Genomic DNA, 13607 nt, shown 5'->3' on the forward strand with positions numbered 1-13607 from the left:
CGCCCCCATCAGGGAAAAGTTTTGTGAAGCCGATGCTAAGGAAGAAGCTCATGCATTGGGCCCATGCTTCCCGTTTTGCCGGACATACAGGTATCCAAAAAACCCTGGAGTTTATCTCTAGGTCCTATTGGTGGCCACCTCTGAAAAAGGACGTCTTGGAGTTTATTGCATCTTGCCCAAAGTGTGCCCAACATAAAGTATCCCGCCAGTCGCCTGCGGGGCAACTGGTTCCACTATCCGTTCCCCGTCGACCATGGACCCACTTGTCGATGGATTTCATTACAGACTTACCCATGTGCAACAAGTTCAATACCATCTGGGTGGTAATTGACCGGTTCACCAAGATGGCACACTTCATTCCTCTCACCGGTCTTCCGTCAGCTTCCAAGTTGGCTCAAGTATTCATACAAGAGATCTTCCGACTCCACGGTCTTCCTGAAGAAATTATCTCAGATCGAGGAGTTCAATTCACAGCCAAATTCTGGCGAAGTTTATGTCAAGTCCTCCAAGTCAAGCTAAAGTTTTCCACGGCTTACCATCCTCAGACCAATGGTCAAACCGAGAGGGTGAATCAGGACTTGGAGGCCTTCCTCCGCATCTATGTGTCCTCCTCTCAAGATGACTGGGTTCAATTACTTCCCTGGGCCGAGTTCTGTCATAACAACCAGTATCATTCTTCATCTGCTTCAACACCATTCTTCACTAACTTTGGATTCCACCCTAAAGTCCATGAGTTCCAACCGCTTCCAGCAACTTCTGTTCCCGCAGTGGATATCACCTTGCATCAGTTTGCCAATATCTGTAAGAGCGTACGATCAGCTCTGCTCAAGGCATCGTTCAGGTACAAGAAGTTTGCGGATAAGAAGCGTCGAGCAGTTCCTGCTCTCAAGGTGGGTGATCGGGTATGGTTATCCACGAAGAATTTGAGGTTAAGAGTTCCCAGTATGAAGTTTGCACCTCGCTATATCGGTCCTTTCAAGATTGAACAAGTCATCAATCCTGTTGCTTACAGACTCCAGTTGCCTCCCTTCTTAAAAATACCCAGGACATTCCATGTTTCCCTGTTGAAACCGCTGATCTTGAATCGGTTTCATTCCTCACTTCCTCCAACTCCGAAAGTCCAAACTCAACGAGGCGTTGAGTATGAAGTGGCCAAGATCCTGGACTCACGTCACCGTTACGGTCAACTACAATATCTTATTGACTGGAAAGGTTATGGTCCTGAGGAACGTTCATGGACCAATGTTTCTGATGTCCATGCTCCTGCCTTGGTCCGGAGATTCCATTCCAAGTTTCCTCAAAAGCCAAAGAAGTGTCCTGGGGCCACTCCTAAAGGGGGGGGTGCTGTCACGATCCGGGTATCTGGACGCCATTTCTTACCCATCAGATGCCTCCTAAGGCTGGCTCAGCGCTCCAGGACCGGATTCCATCTGTTATCCTGATGTGTACATTCCTGTATCCTCTCCTGTCACTCTGGGACGCTGTCACAGTAAGCGCCATATTACACCTGGCATGGCGTCTCCCGCGGCCTCCGCCGCCGTCCCTGAACTTCTGCATGCAGAGTGTCTGAATGGCGATTACGTCAGCCGCGGCCTCCGCTGTGTCCGCGTGGTTGGATGTGCATCTGTCAGCCTGGCGCCTCCTGTCTCCGGTGGCCGGCGCCGCCATTACTGTTTTCATTACCACATGGATTACAAACCAAACTTCCCTCCAAGTGTCTGCATGGGCGCAGCCATCTTGGATTCTGTCAGCTGATCATTTCCACCAATCTGTTCTCAGTATTGATAATCTGCATAATTGCCTAGCCAATCCCTTCCTTGCTGCAGGTATAAATACACTGTGCCTGAGCAAGGAAGGCGTCAGTGCTTTGGTTGTCAAACCTAGTTCCTGTTTGTTTCTCTCCTGTGATTGTCTTCCAGGTTCCAGCTCCTGTCTCAAGACTTCCACCATAGAGACCCGCACCAGCATTCCACCTGCGGTGTAGCCTGACTCTCCAATCCATTGTGGATTCATCTGCTTCCAGCTCAGCTTCCAGCAGAGTACAGCTTCCCTTAAAGGGCCGGTGTCCTTTCTACACTTTACCACTCTCCACCGGTATTATTATTTCTCCGCTCTCAAGTTCTACATTTCAGTTCATATTTCATCGCTCCCAAGTTTATTTATTATTTAACTGGTTCCAGCCAGTATCCACTCCGTGCTAACAACAGTCTGGTTCCAGCCAGTATCCACAGCAGCTGTTTTATCTTCAGCAACCCAGCTTTTCCTGGAACACCAGCTGGCACAATCCTGGGTTATCTCCATTGCTACAGTCGGGCCTGGTAAGGACTTTCCATCTAGAAGATCATAAGAACTATCTCACACTACCAGTGCCCTGTGGCTCCTGCCATCCTGTAGTACCCAGGAACTGTATTTATTCTTTGCTGACTTTTACGTTTTCTTTTACTGCTGCTGTGTTGCGGAGTTGTCATAATAAACATCATTGACTTTTATCCAAGTTGTCGTGGTCACGCCTTCGGGCAGTTATTATTCATGTTACTTACATGTCCAGGGGTCTGATACAACCTCCCAGGTTCCGGTACATCTCAGCCCCTACAACTGAGGCTGCCTCCCGACAGCTCAGGCCCTCAGTTGTGACAATCATTACATGCTGCATGCAACAACTCTGCATTTGCTGTGGAGTTGTCCCATTTGCACAAACCATGGGCATTCCTGAGAGGTGAAGTGAATGCAAAAAAAGGCATGGGTGGTTATGGGAGTGTCACCGCTCATGTCAATGAATGCAGCTGGATTCCAAATACAAAGTCACATCCACAGTGGCCATGTTTAGAGGAATTGCAGAAGGAGACACTGCGTCTGCCATAGGCACACAATAGTACACAAGGAGAACACTGAAACTAGTATTTGCATATTATCGTCTTTGCGACTCCACTATTGTCGAAGCTGTGCATGCATTTGCATCCACTTCTTGTGAGAGCAGCTCTCATTAATAATAGAACATATGCACCAGCCGTAACCATGGAGCAAGATATCCAAACTAATTTGATGGATATCTGCATATGTTAGCTCAGAATAGGATACAATGCTGCGCCCTCAACAAGTCAACTGCCAATGTATTCTACACGTTTAGTCTGCTGTCTGCCCCATTGTCACCTGGTAGCTCCCATCCAACTACAAATGAGAAGCAAGTGAGATGCATCACTCATAAGTACTGTAAGATGTGTAGCAGCAGAACCGTAACTAGATATTTTGGTGCCCTGTGCCAAAAGTAGCAATGGTGTCCCTTACAGGAATAGGGACAGTGCATGCCTTTTACACTCACACAAAAAATGGGTAAGGTCTAATGTGAAGGGGCATGGTCATACAATAGTACTCCCAATTCCAATTACGCAACACAGTAGTGCAACCTTATTCACATTACACCTCACAGTAGTGCCCCTTATAAACATTAGGCCACACAGTGCCACACAGTAGAAACCCTAGATCACCACTGACATGGATTGCAAGTGATCCAGCTCTGCTAGTACTGCTTGGGTCTGTGGCTCAATACCATCCCCATGGCCAGCAGTGGAGGATGTGGGTGTTCGGAGTTGGGAGAGTGGTGGTGGTGAGGATGTGTATCTGCATTGCTGATGTTACTACTGCAATGTGTGAGCTGATCGCTCCAGCGAGAATAAGATGAATGAGAGGGTGGAGCTGAGGTGGCGCAGGGGGGGATGTGTATTGGGAAGAGCAGAACGGCTGGGACACACTTCGGACACTGCATACACCAGAAGGAGCCGGGCGCACAACTAATGAAAATGGGCACCCAGCAAAAAAGACATTACGGCAGCGCCTGGTTCTGCACCTCCAGAAGACCTGTGCTGTGTGTAAGGCACCCTCGGCACCACCCTAGTTACTGCCCTTTAGCTGAATGTGATGCATGCACAGTTTGTTAATCATTACTCGGTTTGTCTGTATTCGGATTTGCCTGCATTTTAGAATCAGGTCCACAATCTGCAAACTAACACATTTTACCAGCATATTCAAGAAATGGATGGTTGTGTAAATACTTTTGATCTTCGCTTTCTCAGATCCTTCGGCACCAGATAAGTAGGCAGGTGTGTTGTGAAGAGACGAGGAGAGGGACGGCTGTCAAAATCAATGTTGTACACATTGCCTTCTAGCCATGGAGCTTTGGCCATGTTGTCAACATCTTCTGCTACATTCCATTGACTTTCTTTGAATATCAGACAGAGAATATTTTGTGTCCAAATTGTTCCTGTGCAAAGAAAATGGTGTTTAATTAGCTTCTGTTTGCATTATTTAGTATAATCAGTGCATACAATGGCCCTCATTCCGAGTTGTTCGCTCGGTATTTTTCATCGCATCGCAGTGAAAATCCGCTTAGTACGCATGCGCAATGTTCGCACTGCGACTGCGCCAAGTAACTTTACTATGAAGAAAGTATTTTTACTCACGGCTTTTTCTTCGCTCCGGCGATCGTAATGTGATTGACACGAAATGGGTGTTACTGGGCGGAAACACGGCGTTTCAGGGGCGTGTGGCTGAAAACGCTACCGTTTCCGGAAAAAACGCAGGAGTGGCCGGAGAAACGGTGGGAGTGCCTGGGCGAACGCTGGGTGTGTTTGTGACGTCAACCAGGAATGACAAGCACTGAAATGATCGCACAGGCAGAGTAAGTCTGGAGCTACTCTGAAACTGCTAAGTAGTTAGTAATCGCATTATTGCGAATACATCGGTCGCAATTTTAAGAAGCTAAGATTCACTCCCTGTAGGCGGCGGCTTAGCGTGTGTAACTCTGCTAAATTCGCCTTGCGACCGATCAACTCGGAATGAGGGCCTATATAAAGATCATTGTGCCTGTAAACACAATGTAAAGAGATGTAAAGATGCACTATCGCTTTATTTTTTACTAATATATACAGTATGTACATTTTTTATGTTGTTTTGCAGTATACTCCCCATCTAGCCCTCACAGCCAGCAAAGTATTTTAGGTCAGCGTTTCAATATAATAGAGGTAATAGACTGCACGTATGTTGTGACAAATCACATTGAGATACTGGCTCCAATTTGCCAAACGCAATAGCTATCTGTGGGCTGGGAAACCAAGCTGCCACTGATGTGAGCTGGGTTATAACCAGGGGTGGGTTGGGATGGAAAACCAGCCAGGAAAATTTATGGAAGCAGCACTCATGGGGGTGCGGTCTGAGGAGGGGGTGGGGTCTGTTGAAGGGGGTTGGATCACTCCTCATAGGGTCTGATTGTACACAATTGCACCCTTCCTTGTGTCTTTTGCTGCAGTTGTGCCTGAGACCAAGGGTGGATTGGGAACTAAAAGTGGTTCTGTACATTTTTGTAGAATTGGCCCATTATGGTCAGCATAAGTGGTATAACATACCGTGTAGCCATGGCAGCATCACTGGATGGTAGAGTTGCTGTACTGCAGAGATGGAATGACAATGAATGGGGACACTGCAGTGTAGTGAGTGCGGTGGGCTGCCTGTCATGTGGAGGGTGGGACCACATGACAACACACAAAACAGGCCCCACAGACATGTCAGCCTACCAAGAATCTTCCTGGTGAGTCGTATGGCCAATCCACCCACGGTTATAACCCCACATGGTTGGCCTTACAGTGTGTTTTTTATGGGATGTATAAAAATAAATATATTTCTTTAGGAAAAAAAAATAGTTTTCCTCCCTAATTTTAAACTAAAACCACTATTGCAGTCCCAGCATACACTCCCACCAATCATCTGGCAAAGCATGCTTAGACTTAGTAGTTTCACAACAGCTGATAGCCACAGGTTGGCCAGGCCTGTACTGTATTATTGTCAAAATTGAACAACTGAGAGGAGTACTAGTAGAAAAAACCAGTGTCACTGGTTACTACTAACTAATATGGATGGCTTCTCTCATGCTCGTGCTCTGACTGCACCCAAATTATTTTAATGAGAATGACAGGTGCTATTTCATTTTAGTTGTGGTCCCTGAAAGTACAAGTTGTTTGTTGTTCCATATGATTTTTGTTCTGCAAATATGTTTTTTACAATGAATTATGTTTTTAAAGGAGTGTGTGTCTTTATTTATCTTATTTTTTCAGATGCATTGCTGGTGACAGAGGGATTTGGATCCCAAGCATGGTTTTAATTCTACCAACATGCAGTCACTACATTTGTGCATTACAGGGCTTGCTGTGACTTGTAGTTTGGCAGTAAAAAATATATTAAAATGTGTGTGTCAAAAGTGAGCTCTTGTGTTTGACCGAGAGCATTGCCATAGACTGGAAGAGGTAGCTGTGTTTGTTGGTGTGCCCTCGAAGACAGCAAGTAGAATCCATCTACAGTGGAAGAAGCATGGACACCAAGAATTTCAGCAGCAGAACAGTGGCCAAAGACTTGGATTGGTTTGAATAGAACCAGACTGACGTGCCACATCTCACGTGGCCCCCCAATTTGCAAGATCTTGGACTTTGGGACTGTTTGGCTGGGTATGGCATTGTACTGTTGGAGCAGTTTCTGACACATTTGGAACCTATTGGTGGTTGCTAGGTGCCCCAAATGCCTGCGGTCCTGATTTGTCATGATGGATTTCGGCCACCCTTCTGCCGCTGAGATTCTTGGTATCCATGCTTCTTCCACTGTAGATGGATACTACTCACTGTCTATGAGGGCACACCAACAAATGCCTCCACCTTCTCCAGGCTATGGTAATGCTCTTGGACAAAAACAATGGCACCCTTTTGCCACTCTGTCACGTCACATTGTTCTACCTGAAAAAGAAACAATGTCTCAACAAATTTGCATTGTATCAATACCTCAGACATTCACAATAATTTTAGAGTCACCATGTACACACACGTTCATGTCCTGCATCATTGAACTTATACCTGTAGTCTTTCCACAGTCCATATTATTTTGTCCGGTGTATTTAAATACCTATAATACAATACATGCTTACTGGTGGCAGCCTCTCCCTGTGACAGTGTATACAATGTTTCAATAGGATCAAAGAGAAAGCTAGCATGTACTAAGTAACTGAATGATATCAGCCCAATCCAACCAATTTATTATCCGCCCAATCGGATAAGGAAAGTACCAAATATATATACAAGTGGTAGATCAAAAGGTGATAAATAAATGGATAAATAGGCAAATAATAAATTACAGTAAAGAATAAATAAGTATAGCAAACTGACACACTCCTTAAAGTCAGCTAGTGTGCACGATCTCCAATGTTTGATATATCCTCACAGATGTAGAGTCATCCACACATTTATATGTAAGAGAAAAACAAAAAAGAAGGAAATATATCCCTCTTGTGTCCAGAAAAAGAGGGGTGACAAAGGTAGTTCTCGTGATAAATGACAGGAAAAGTCCTCACCACTGCTTTAAAGATTAGTCAGAGCGTACCGAATACTCACTTAAATTGTGCGTTGGAAGAACTTATCAAGGGTTCTTTTACCAAACCAATTCAATAGTAGGGACAGATCCTATTAACAGACATGGATCAGGAAGTTAATGTGTACCCAACTCACTTGTTTATGGATTAGGATCCACATATAGCAGTTTCTTTAAATGCTGAATCCACACATATGTTGGCTTGATTAAAATGAGATTTATTCCAAACACAAATTAAAATAGACTGGATCGAAACATCGTTGGTACTGAGACTCGTGACTGTAACCAGGACAAATCCAGAGACCTTTTTACCAATATCTTGGAGGTATTCCAACGCTTTAATGTAAGTTCTAGTCCGGACCTTTTATCTGTTTTCTGACTTTGTAACATACCACCCTGACTTTTGAACATTTATCTGGAACAATGACTTTCAATATACAGTATATATATGGATTGTCACTTTATCGTAATTAGTTTAGCTGTTTCAGTCTATTTTAATTTGTGTTTGGAATAAATCTTGTTTGAATCAAGCCATCATATGTGTGGAATCAGCATTTAAAGAAACTGCTATATGTGGATCCTGGATCCTAACCCGTAAACAAGTGAGTTGGGTACGCATTATCTTCCTGATCCCTGTCATTGTTGCACTAGCACGAAGCACTTTATGAAAAAGATTTTTAAAACAAGGAAATAGGAAAAATCCATGGAAATGTATATGTGGTATGTAAATATAGGAACACTATATAATGCACTGATGAAGATTGTTGAACATTTACTTGCTGGGAAATGCTTAAATGATTTTTTATACACAGTTGAAAAATGTGGTCAGATATATATGGCCAATTGTTTAAATGATTTGAGATTTGTGGTAACGGTATTTAGCATAGGTAATAATGCATTGGATCACGGGGGGATTGGGAGATGAAGATAAGGATTATAGCAATACAAAATATGAGATCCGTCTGAGTGTGGAGGAGGGCATGGGGCATTGGTATTGGATAAGAGGAAATGGCTTAGCCAGGTGAGGGAATGTCACGGGAGGGACGCCTGTAGCGATTACAAAAATCTTAAAGGGAAGAGGAATGGCATTTCTGTAAAAGATTAAAAAAGGACATGAAATGGGGCATAAAATTAAGATGACCTCATGGAATGTAGGGGGATTGAATTCCCCAGTAAAAAGGGAAAACATAGTGGAACATCTAAAAAGAAAACAATCCAAAGTGGCCTTTATTCAGGAAACGCACTGGTTAATGTTTATTTTCTTAGTGCAGCTCATAATTCACCATAATATACTGTACTGTAGTGGTTGCCAATTGCAGAAATCAATCTCTATTGCAAAGTATGTTAAAATCCAAGTAATTGTATACTCTGTGTGCACCTGCATAGCCGGAAAGACCTTCCAAAGTTTGCAGTCTCCATCCCCTAAAGTTGATCAGAATTTCTGGTTCAGCATAAGAATTGTTTCTGCCCTTAGAATAAGGCATACAGTATAGCCAGAAAAGCCTGCATTCTGCAAAAAACACCCCAATCTGCAAAAGCCCAGTCAGGTCATCAGAAGGCATACATCATTGCTCCCCTTGAAATACCTGCCATCTTCAAGTGCAAACTAATTATCATGCTAAAAAAAATAGGTGTATGATGTATAAAAACCACAAGAAAAAGCATTTAATATAAGATAATGAAAATAGGATTTTAATTACCTGCCGGTAAATCCTTTTCGCTTAGTCCGTAGAGGATGCTGGGGTCCATTTTAGTACCATGGGGGGTATAGACGGTTCCGCAGGAGCCTTCGGCACTTTAAGACTTTTTAACAGTGTGAACTGGCTCCTCCCTCTATGCCCCTCCTCCAGACCTCAGTATAGGAACTGTGCCCGAGGAGACAGACATTCTCGAGAAAGGAATTACTATTAAAAATGTGGCGAGATTCACACCAGCTCACACCATACATAAACAACATGTCGGCTAACATGGCCTTTAACATAAGTCATGCCTACCAGCATGCATAACGCAACAGCAACAGCTGATAACATCTGAACACATGAAAAATGTGCAAAAAGATAAACATAATCAGCAGGAAAAATGAGCACTGGGCGAGCGCCCAGCATCCTCTACGGACTACGAGAGAAGGATTTACTGGCAGGTAATTAAAATCATATTTTCTCTTACGTCCTAGAGGATGCTGGGGTCCATTTTAGTACCATGGGGATATACCAAAGCTCCCAGTATGGGCGGGAAAGTGCTAATGTTCCTGCAGAACTGACTGACCAAATTTGAGGTCGTCAGCAGCCAAGGTGTCAAATTTATAAAGCTTAGCAAATGTGTTTGCACCTGACCAAGTAGCAGCTCGGCAGATTTGTAAAGCAGAGACACCCTGGGCAGCCGCCCAGGACGAACCCACTTTCCTTGTAGAGTGGGCTTTTACCTAAGTCGGTAGCGGCAATTCTGCCATGGAATAAGCGTGCTGAATGGCACCCCTGATCCAGTGCGCAATAGTCTGCTTAGAAGCAGGACCCCCAATCTTGTTGGGGTCATAGAGGACAAACAAAGATTCTGTTTTCCTTATCCTAGCCGTTCTTGCAACATAAATCATCAACGCTCTGACGACATCCAAGGATTTTGAGATGGCTGAGGTGTCAGAAGCCATTGGCACCACCTCTGGTTGGTTGATATGAAAAGAAGACACAACCTTCGGAAGAAAGTGCTGACGTGTTCTCAGTTCAGCCCTATCTTCATGAAATATTAAGTAAGGACTCTTGTGTGAGAGAGCTCCTAACTCAGACACTCGTCTGCCTGAGGCCAAGGCCAATAGCATGACCACTTTCCAAGTGAGAAACTTCAACTCTACATCTTGTAGAGGTCAAACCAGTCCGATTTAAGGAACTGCAACACCACATTAAGATCCCATGGCGCAGCAGGAGGCACAAAGGGAGGTTGGATGCGCAGAACCCCCTTTACGAACGTCTGGACCTCAGGAAGAGAAGCCAATTGTTTTTGAAAGAAAACTGACAAGGCCGAAATCTGAACCTTGATAGATCCTAATCTCAATCCAGCATCTACACCCGCCTGTAGAAATAGGAGTAGACGTCCTAATTGAAACTCCACCGCAGGAGACTTCTTGGATTCACACCAAGATACATATTTTCTCCAAATACAATGGTAATGTTAGGACGTTACCCCTTTCCTGCCCAGAATAAGTGTGGGAATGACTTCATTGAGAATACCCCTAAGGGCTAGGATCTGGCACTCAATGCAGTAGCGGTAAGTCCTGATAAACTAATGGCCCCTGCTGAAGCAGGTCCTCGCGAAGAGGAAGAGGCCGAGGATCTTCCAGTAATAACTCTTGAAGATCTGGATACCAGGCCCTCCTTGGCCAGTCTGGAGCAATGAAGATTGCTCGAACTCTTGTTCTTCTGATGATCTTGAGAACTTTTGGAATAAGTGGAAGTGGAGATAACAGATACACCGACTGAAACACCCACTGGGTCACCAGTGCATCCACTGCTATTGCTTGTGCGTCTCTTGACCTGGAACAATATTTCTGAAGCTTCTTGTTGACGCGTGATGCCATCATATCCACTTGAGGAATGCTCCAACGACTTGTCACCTCCGCAAAGACTTCTTGGTGGAGGCCCCATTCTCCTGGATGGAGATCGTGTCTGCTGAGGAAGTCTGCTTCCCAGTTGTCCATTCCCAGAATGAAATTTGCCGACAGAGCTTTTGCATGTCTTTCTGCCCAGAGGAGTATTTTTGTCACCTATGCCATTGCCGCTCTGCTTTTTGTTCCACATTGACGGTTTATGTAAGCCACTGGTGTTACATTGTCTGACTGGATCTGTATGGGACGACCTTGAAGAAGGTGTGCCGCTTGATGAAGACTGTTGTACACAGTCCTCAACTGCAGAATGTTTATGTGAAGGCGAGTTTCTTGACTTGACCATCTTCCTTGGAAGCTTTCACCTTGCGTGACTGCTCCCCATCCTCAGAGACTTGCATCTGTGGTCACCAGGATCCACGCCTGAATCCCGAACCTGCATCCCTCCAGGAGGGGAGAAATTTGTAGCCACCACAGGAGCGAAATTCTGGCTTTCGCTGACAAGATTATCTTTTGATGCATGTGGAGATGCGACCCTGACCACTTGTCCAGTAGGTCCCACTGGAAGACCCTGGCATGGAATCGGCCATATTGTAGCGCCTCGTAAGCTGCTACCATTTTCCCCAACAGGCGAATGCACTGATGAATTGATACTGTTCTTGGTCTCAACAGTTGTTTGACCATGCTTTGGATCTCCTGAGCCTTTTCCACTGGTAGAAATACTCTCTGTACCTCGGTGTCCAGTATCATTCCCAAAAATGATAATCTCATTGTCGTTTCCAACTGAGATTTTGTAAAGTTGATGATCCAACCGTGCTGTTGAAGCACCTTCAGGGAAAATGCTATGTTCTAGAGTAGCTTGTCCCTGGGTCTCGCTTTTATGAGGAGATCGTCCAAGTATGGAATTACGTTGACTCCTTGCTTGCGAAGGAGAACCATTATCTCCACCATCACCTTGGTGAATATTCTCGGAGCCGTGGAGAGCCCGAACGGTAATGTCTGGAATTGGTAGTGGCAACCCTGAACCGCAAACCTCAGGTATGCTTGATGTGGCGGGTAAATGGGGACATGCAAGTAAGCATCCTTGATGTCCACTGATACCAGAGATTCCTTTTCTTTAAAGCTGGAAATCACCGCTCTCAAGGATTCCATCTTGAATTTGAATCTTTTCAAATAAAGATTCAGAGATTTTAGGTTTAAAATTGGTCTGACCGAGCCATCCGGCTTCGGTACCACAAACAGGCTTGAATAAAAGCCTTGGTTCCTTTGTTCGGCAGGAACCAAGGCAATTACTTTGTCTTGACATAATTTGTGTATTGCGTTCAGGACATTTGCGCTGTCTTGAGCAGAAAACTGGCAAGGCTGATTTGAAAAATCGGCATGGGGGAAGGTCTTGAAATTCCAACTTGTAACCTTGGGATATTATTTGTAAAATCCAAGGATCCATGTCTGAGCGAAGCCAGACCTGGCTGAAAAATAGTAGATGTGCCCCCACCCGATCGCACTCCCGCAGAGGAGCCTCAGCGTCATGCTGTGGCTTTTGCAGAAGTAGTTGCTGACTTCTGCTCCTGGGAGCCTGAGGGTGTTGTAGGTTTTCTACCTTTTCCTCTCCCTTTTCCTTTGAAAAAAGGGGTAGTTTTATCCTTTTTGTACTTGTTGGGCCGAAAGGACTGCATAGTATGAGAATGATATACTTTTTTAGCCGGTGCAGCTGCCGACGGCAGAAAAGCTGACTTGCCAGATGTAGTAGTTGATATCATGGCATCTAGTTTCTCTCCAAAGAGGGCCTCACCATTGTAAGGGAGCGCCTCAATATTTCTTTTGGATTCAGCGTCAGCATTCCATTGGTGAATCCATAGTGCAATGCAGGCTGAAATCGCCATAGCAGAGGCCCATGAGCCCAGTAAGCCTTCGTCCTTCATAGCCTCAACCAAGTAACCTGCAGAGTCTTTGATATGACCTAGAATTTGCAGCATGTCATCTTTTTCGACCGTGTCAATATTAACAATCAAGTTATCTGGCCACTTTTCGACTGCGTTACCTACCCACACAGAAGCAATTGCGGGCCTGAGTAATGTACCCGTAGCAACATAGATGGACTTTAAAGTCATCTCTAATTTGCGGTCAGCAGGTTCTTTTAATGAAGCTGACCCTGCGGCAGGTAAAATAAATTTATTTGACAACCTAGAGACTGAGGTGTCTATCATTGGGGGTGACTCCCACTTACGCCTATCCTCTTCAGAGAAAGGGTACGCTACCCGCAACCTTTTAGGGATAGCAATTCTCTTCTCTGGGTTAGCCCAGGATTCCTCAAAAAATGCATTTAAGTCCTTAGATGGAGGAAAAGTCACCACCTGTTTTTTATTTATTTTAAAATAATCTTTTTCCTCAGGTGGAGGTGTTGTGTCAGGAGATTCCAACACCTCTTTTATAGCGACTATCATACATTGAATGCTCTTAGCCAGTTTGGGATCTACCCCCCTCAAATCCCCAGTGTCGACCTCAGTGTCGGAATCTGTGTCAGTGTCCCTTTGCATAATTTGGGCCAGAGACCTTTTCTGGGAACAGGAGGGGTCCCGAGTGGGTGACGTGGAGGAATCAGCAAACAGAGCAT

General features: G+C 44.8%; 1 protein-coding gene across 1 annotated transcript in view; it reads right to left on the reverse strand.

The window, feature by feature from the left end:
- LOC134909860 (amine sulfotransferase-like) overlaps positions 1-13607 on the reverse strand; it is a 118965-nt gene that overhangs the window by 55803 nt on the left and 49555 nt on the right. Inside the window, exon 3 of the mRNA XM_063917190.1 lies at positions 4050-4258. Coding sequence (XP_063773260.1) covers positions 4050-4258 — 209 coding nt within the window. The remainder of the gene's footprint in view (positions 1-4049; positions 4259-13607) is intronic.

The sequence above is a fragment of the Pseudophryne corroboree genome, chromosome 4 (assembly GCF_028390025.1).
Source record: "Pseudophryne corroboree isolate aPseCor3 chromosome 4, aPseCor3.hap2, whole genome shotgun sequence".
In the NCBI taxonomy this organism is placed as follows: Eukaryota; Metazoa; Chordata; class Amphibia; order Anura; family Myobatrachidae; genus Pseudophryne; species Pseudophryne corroboree.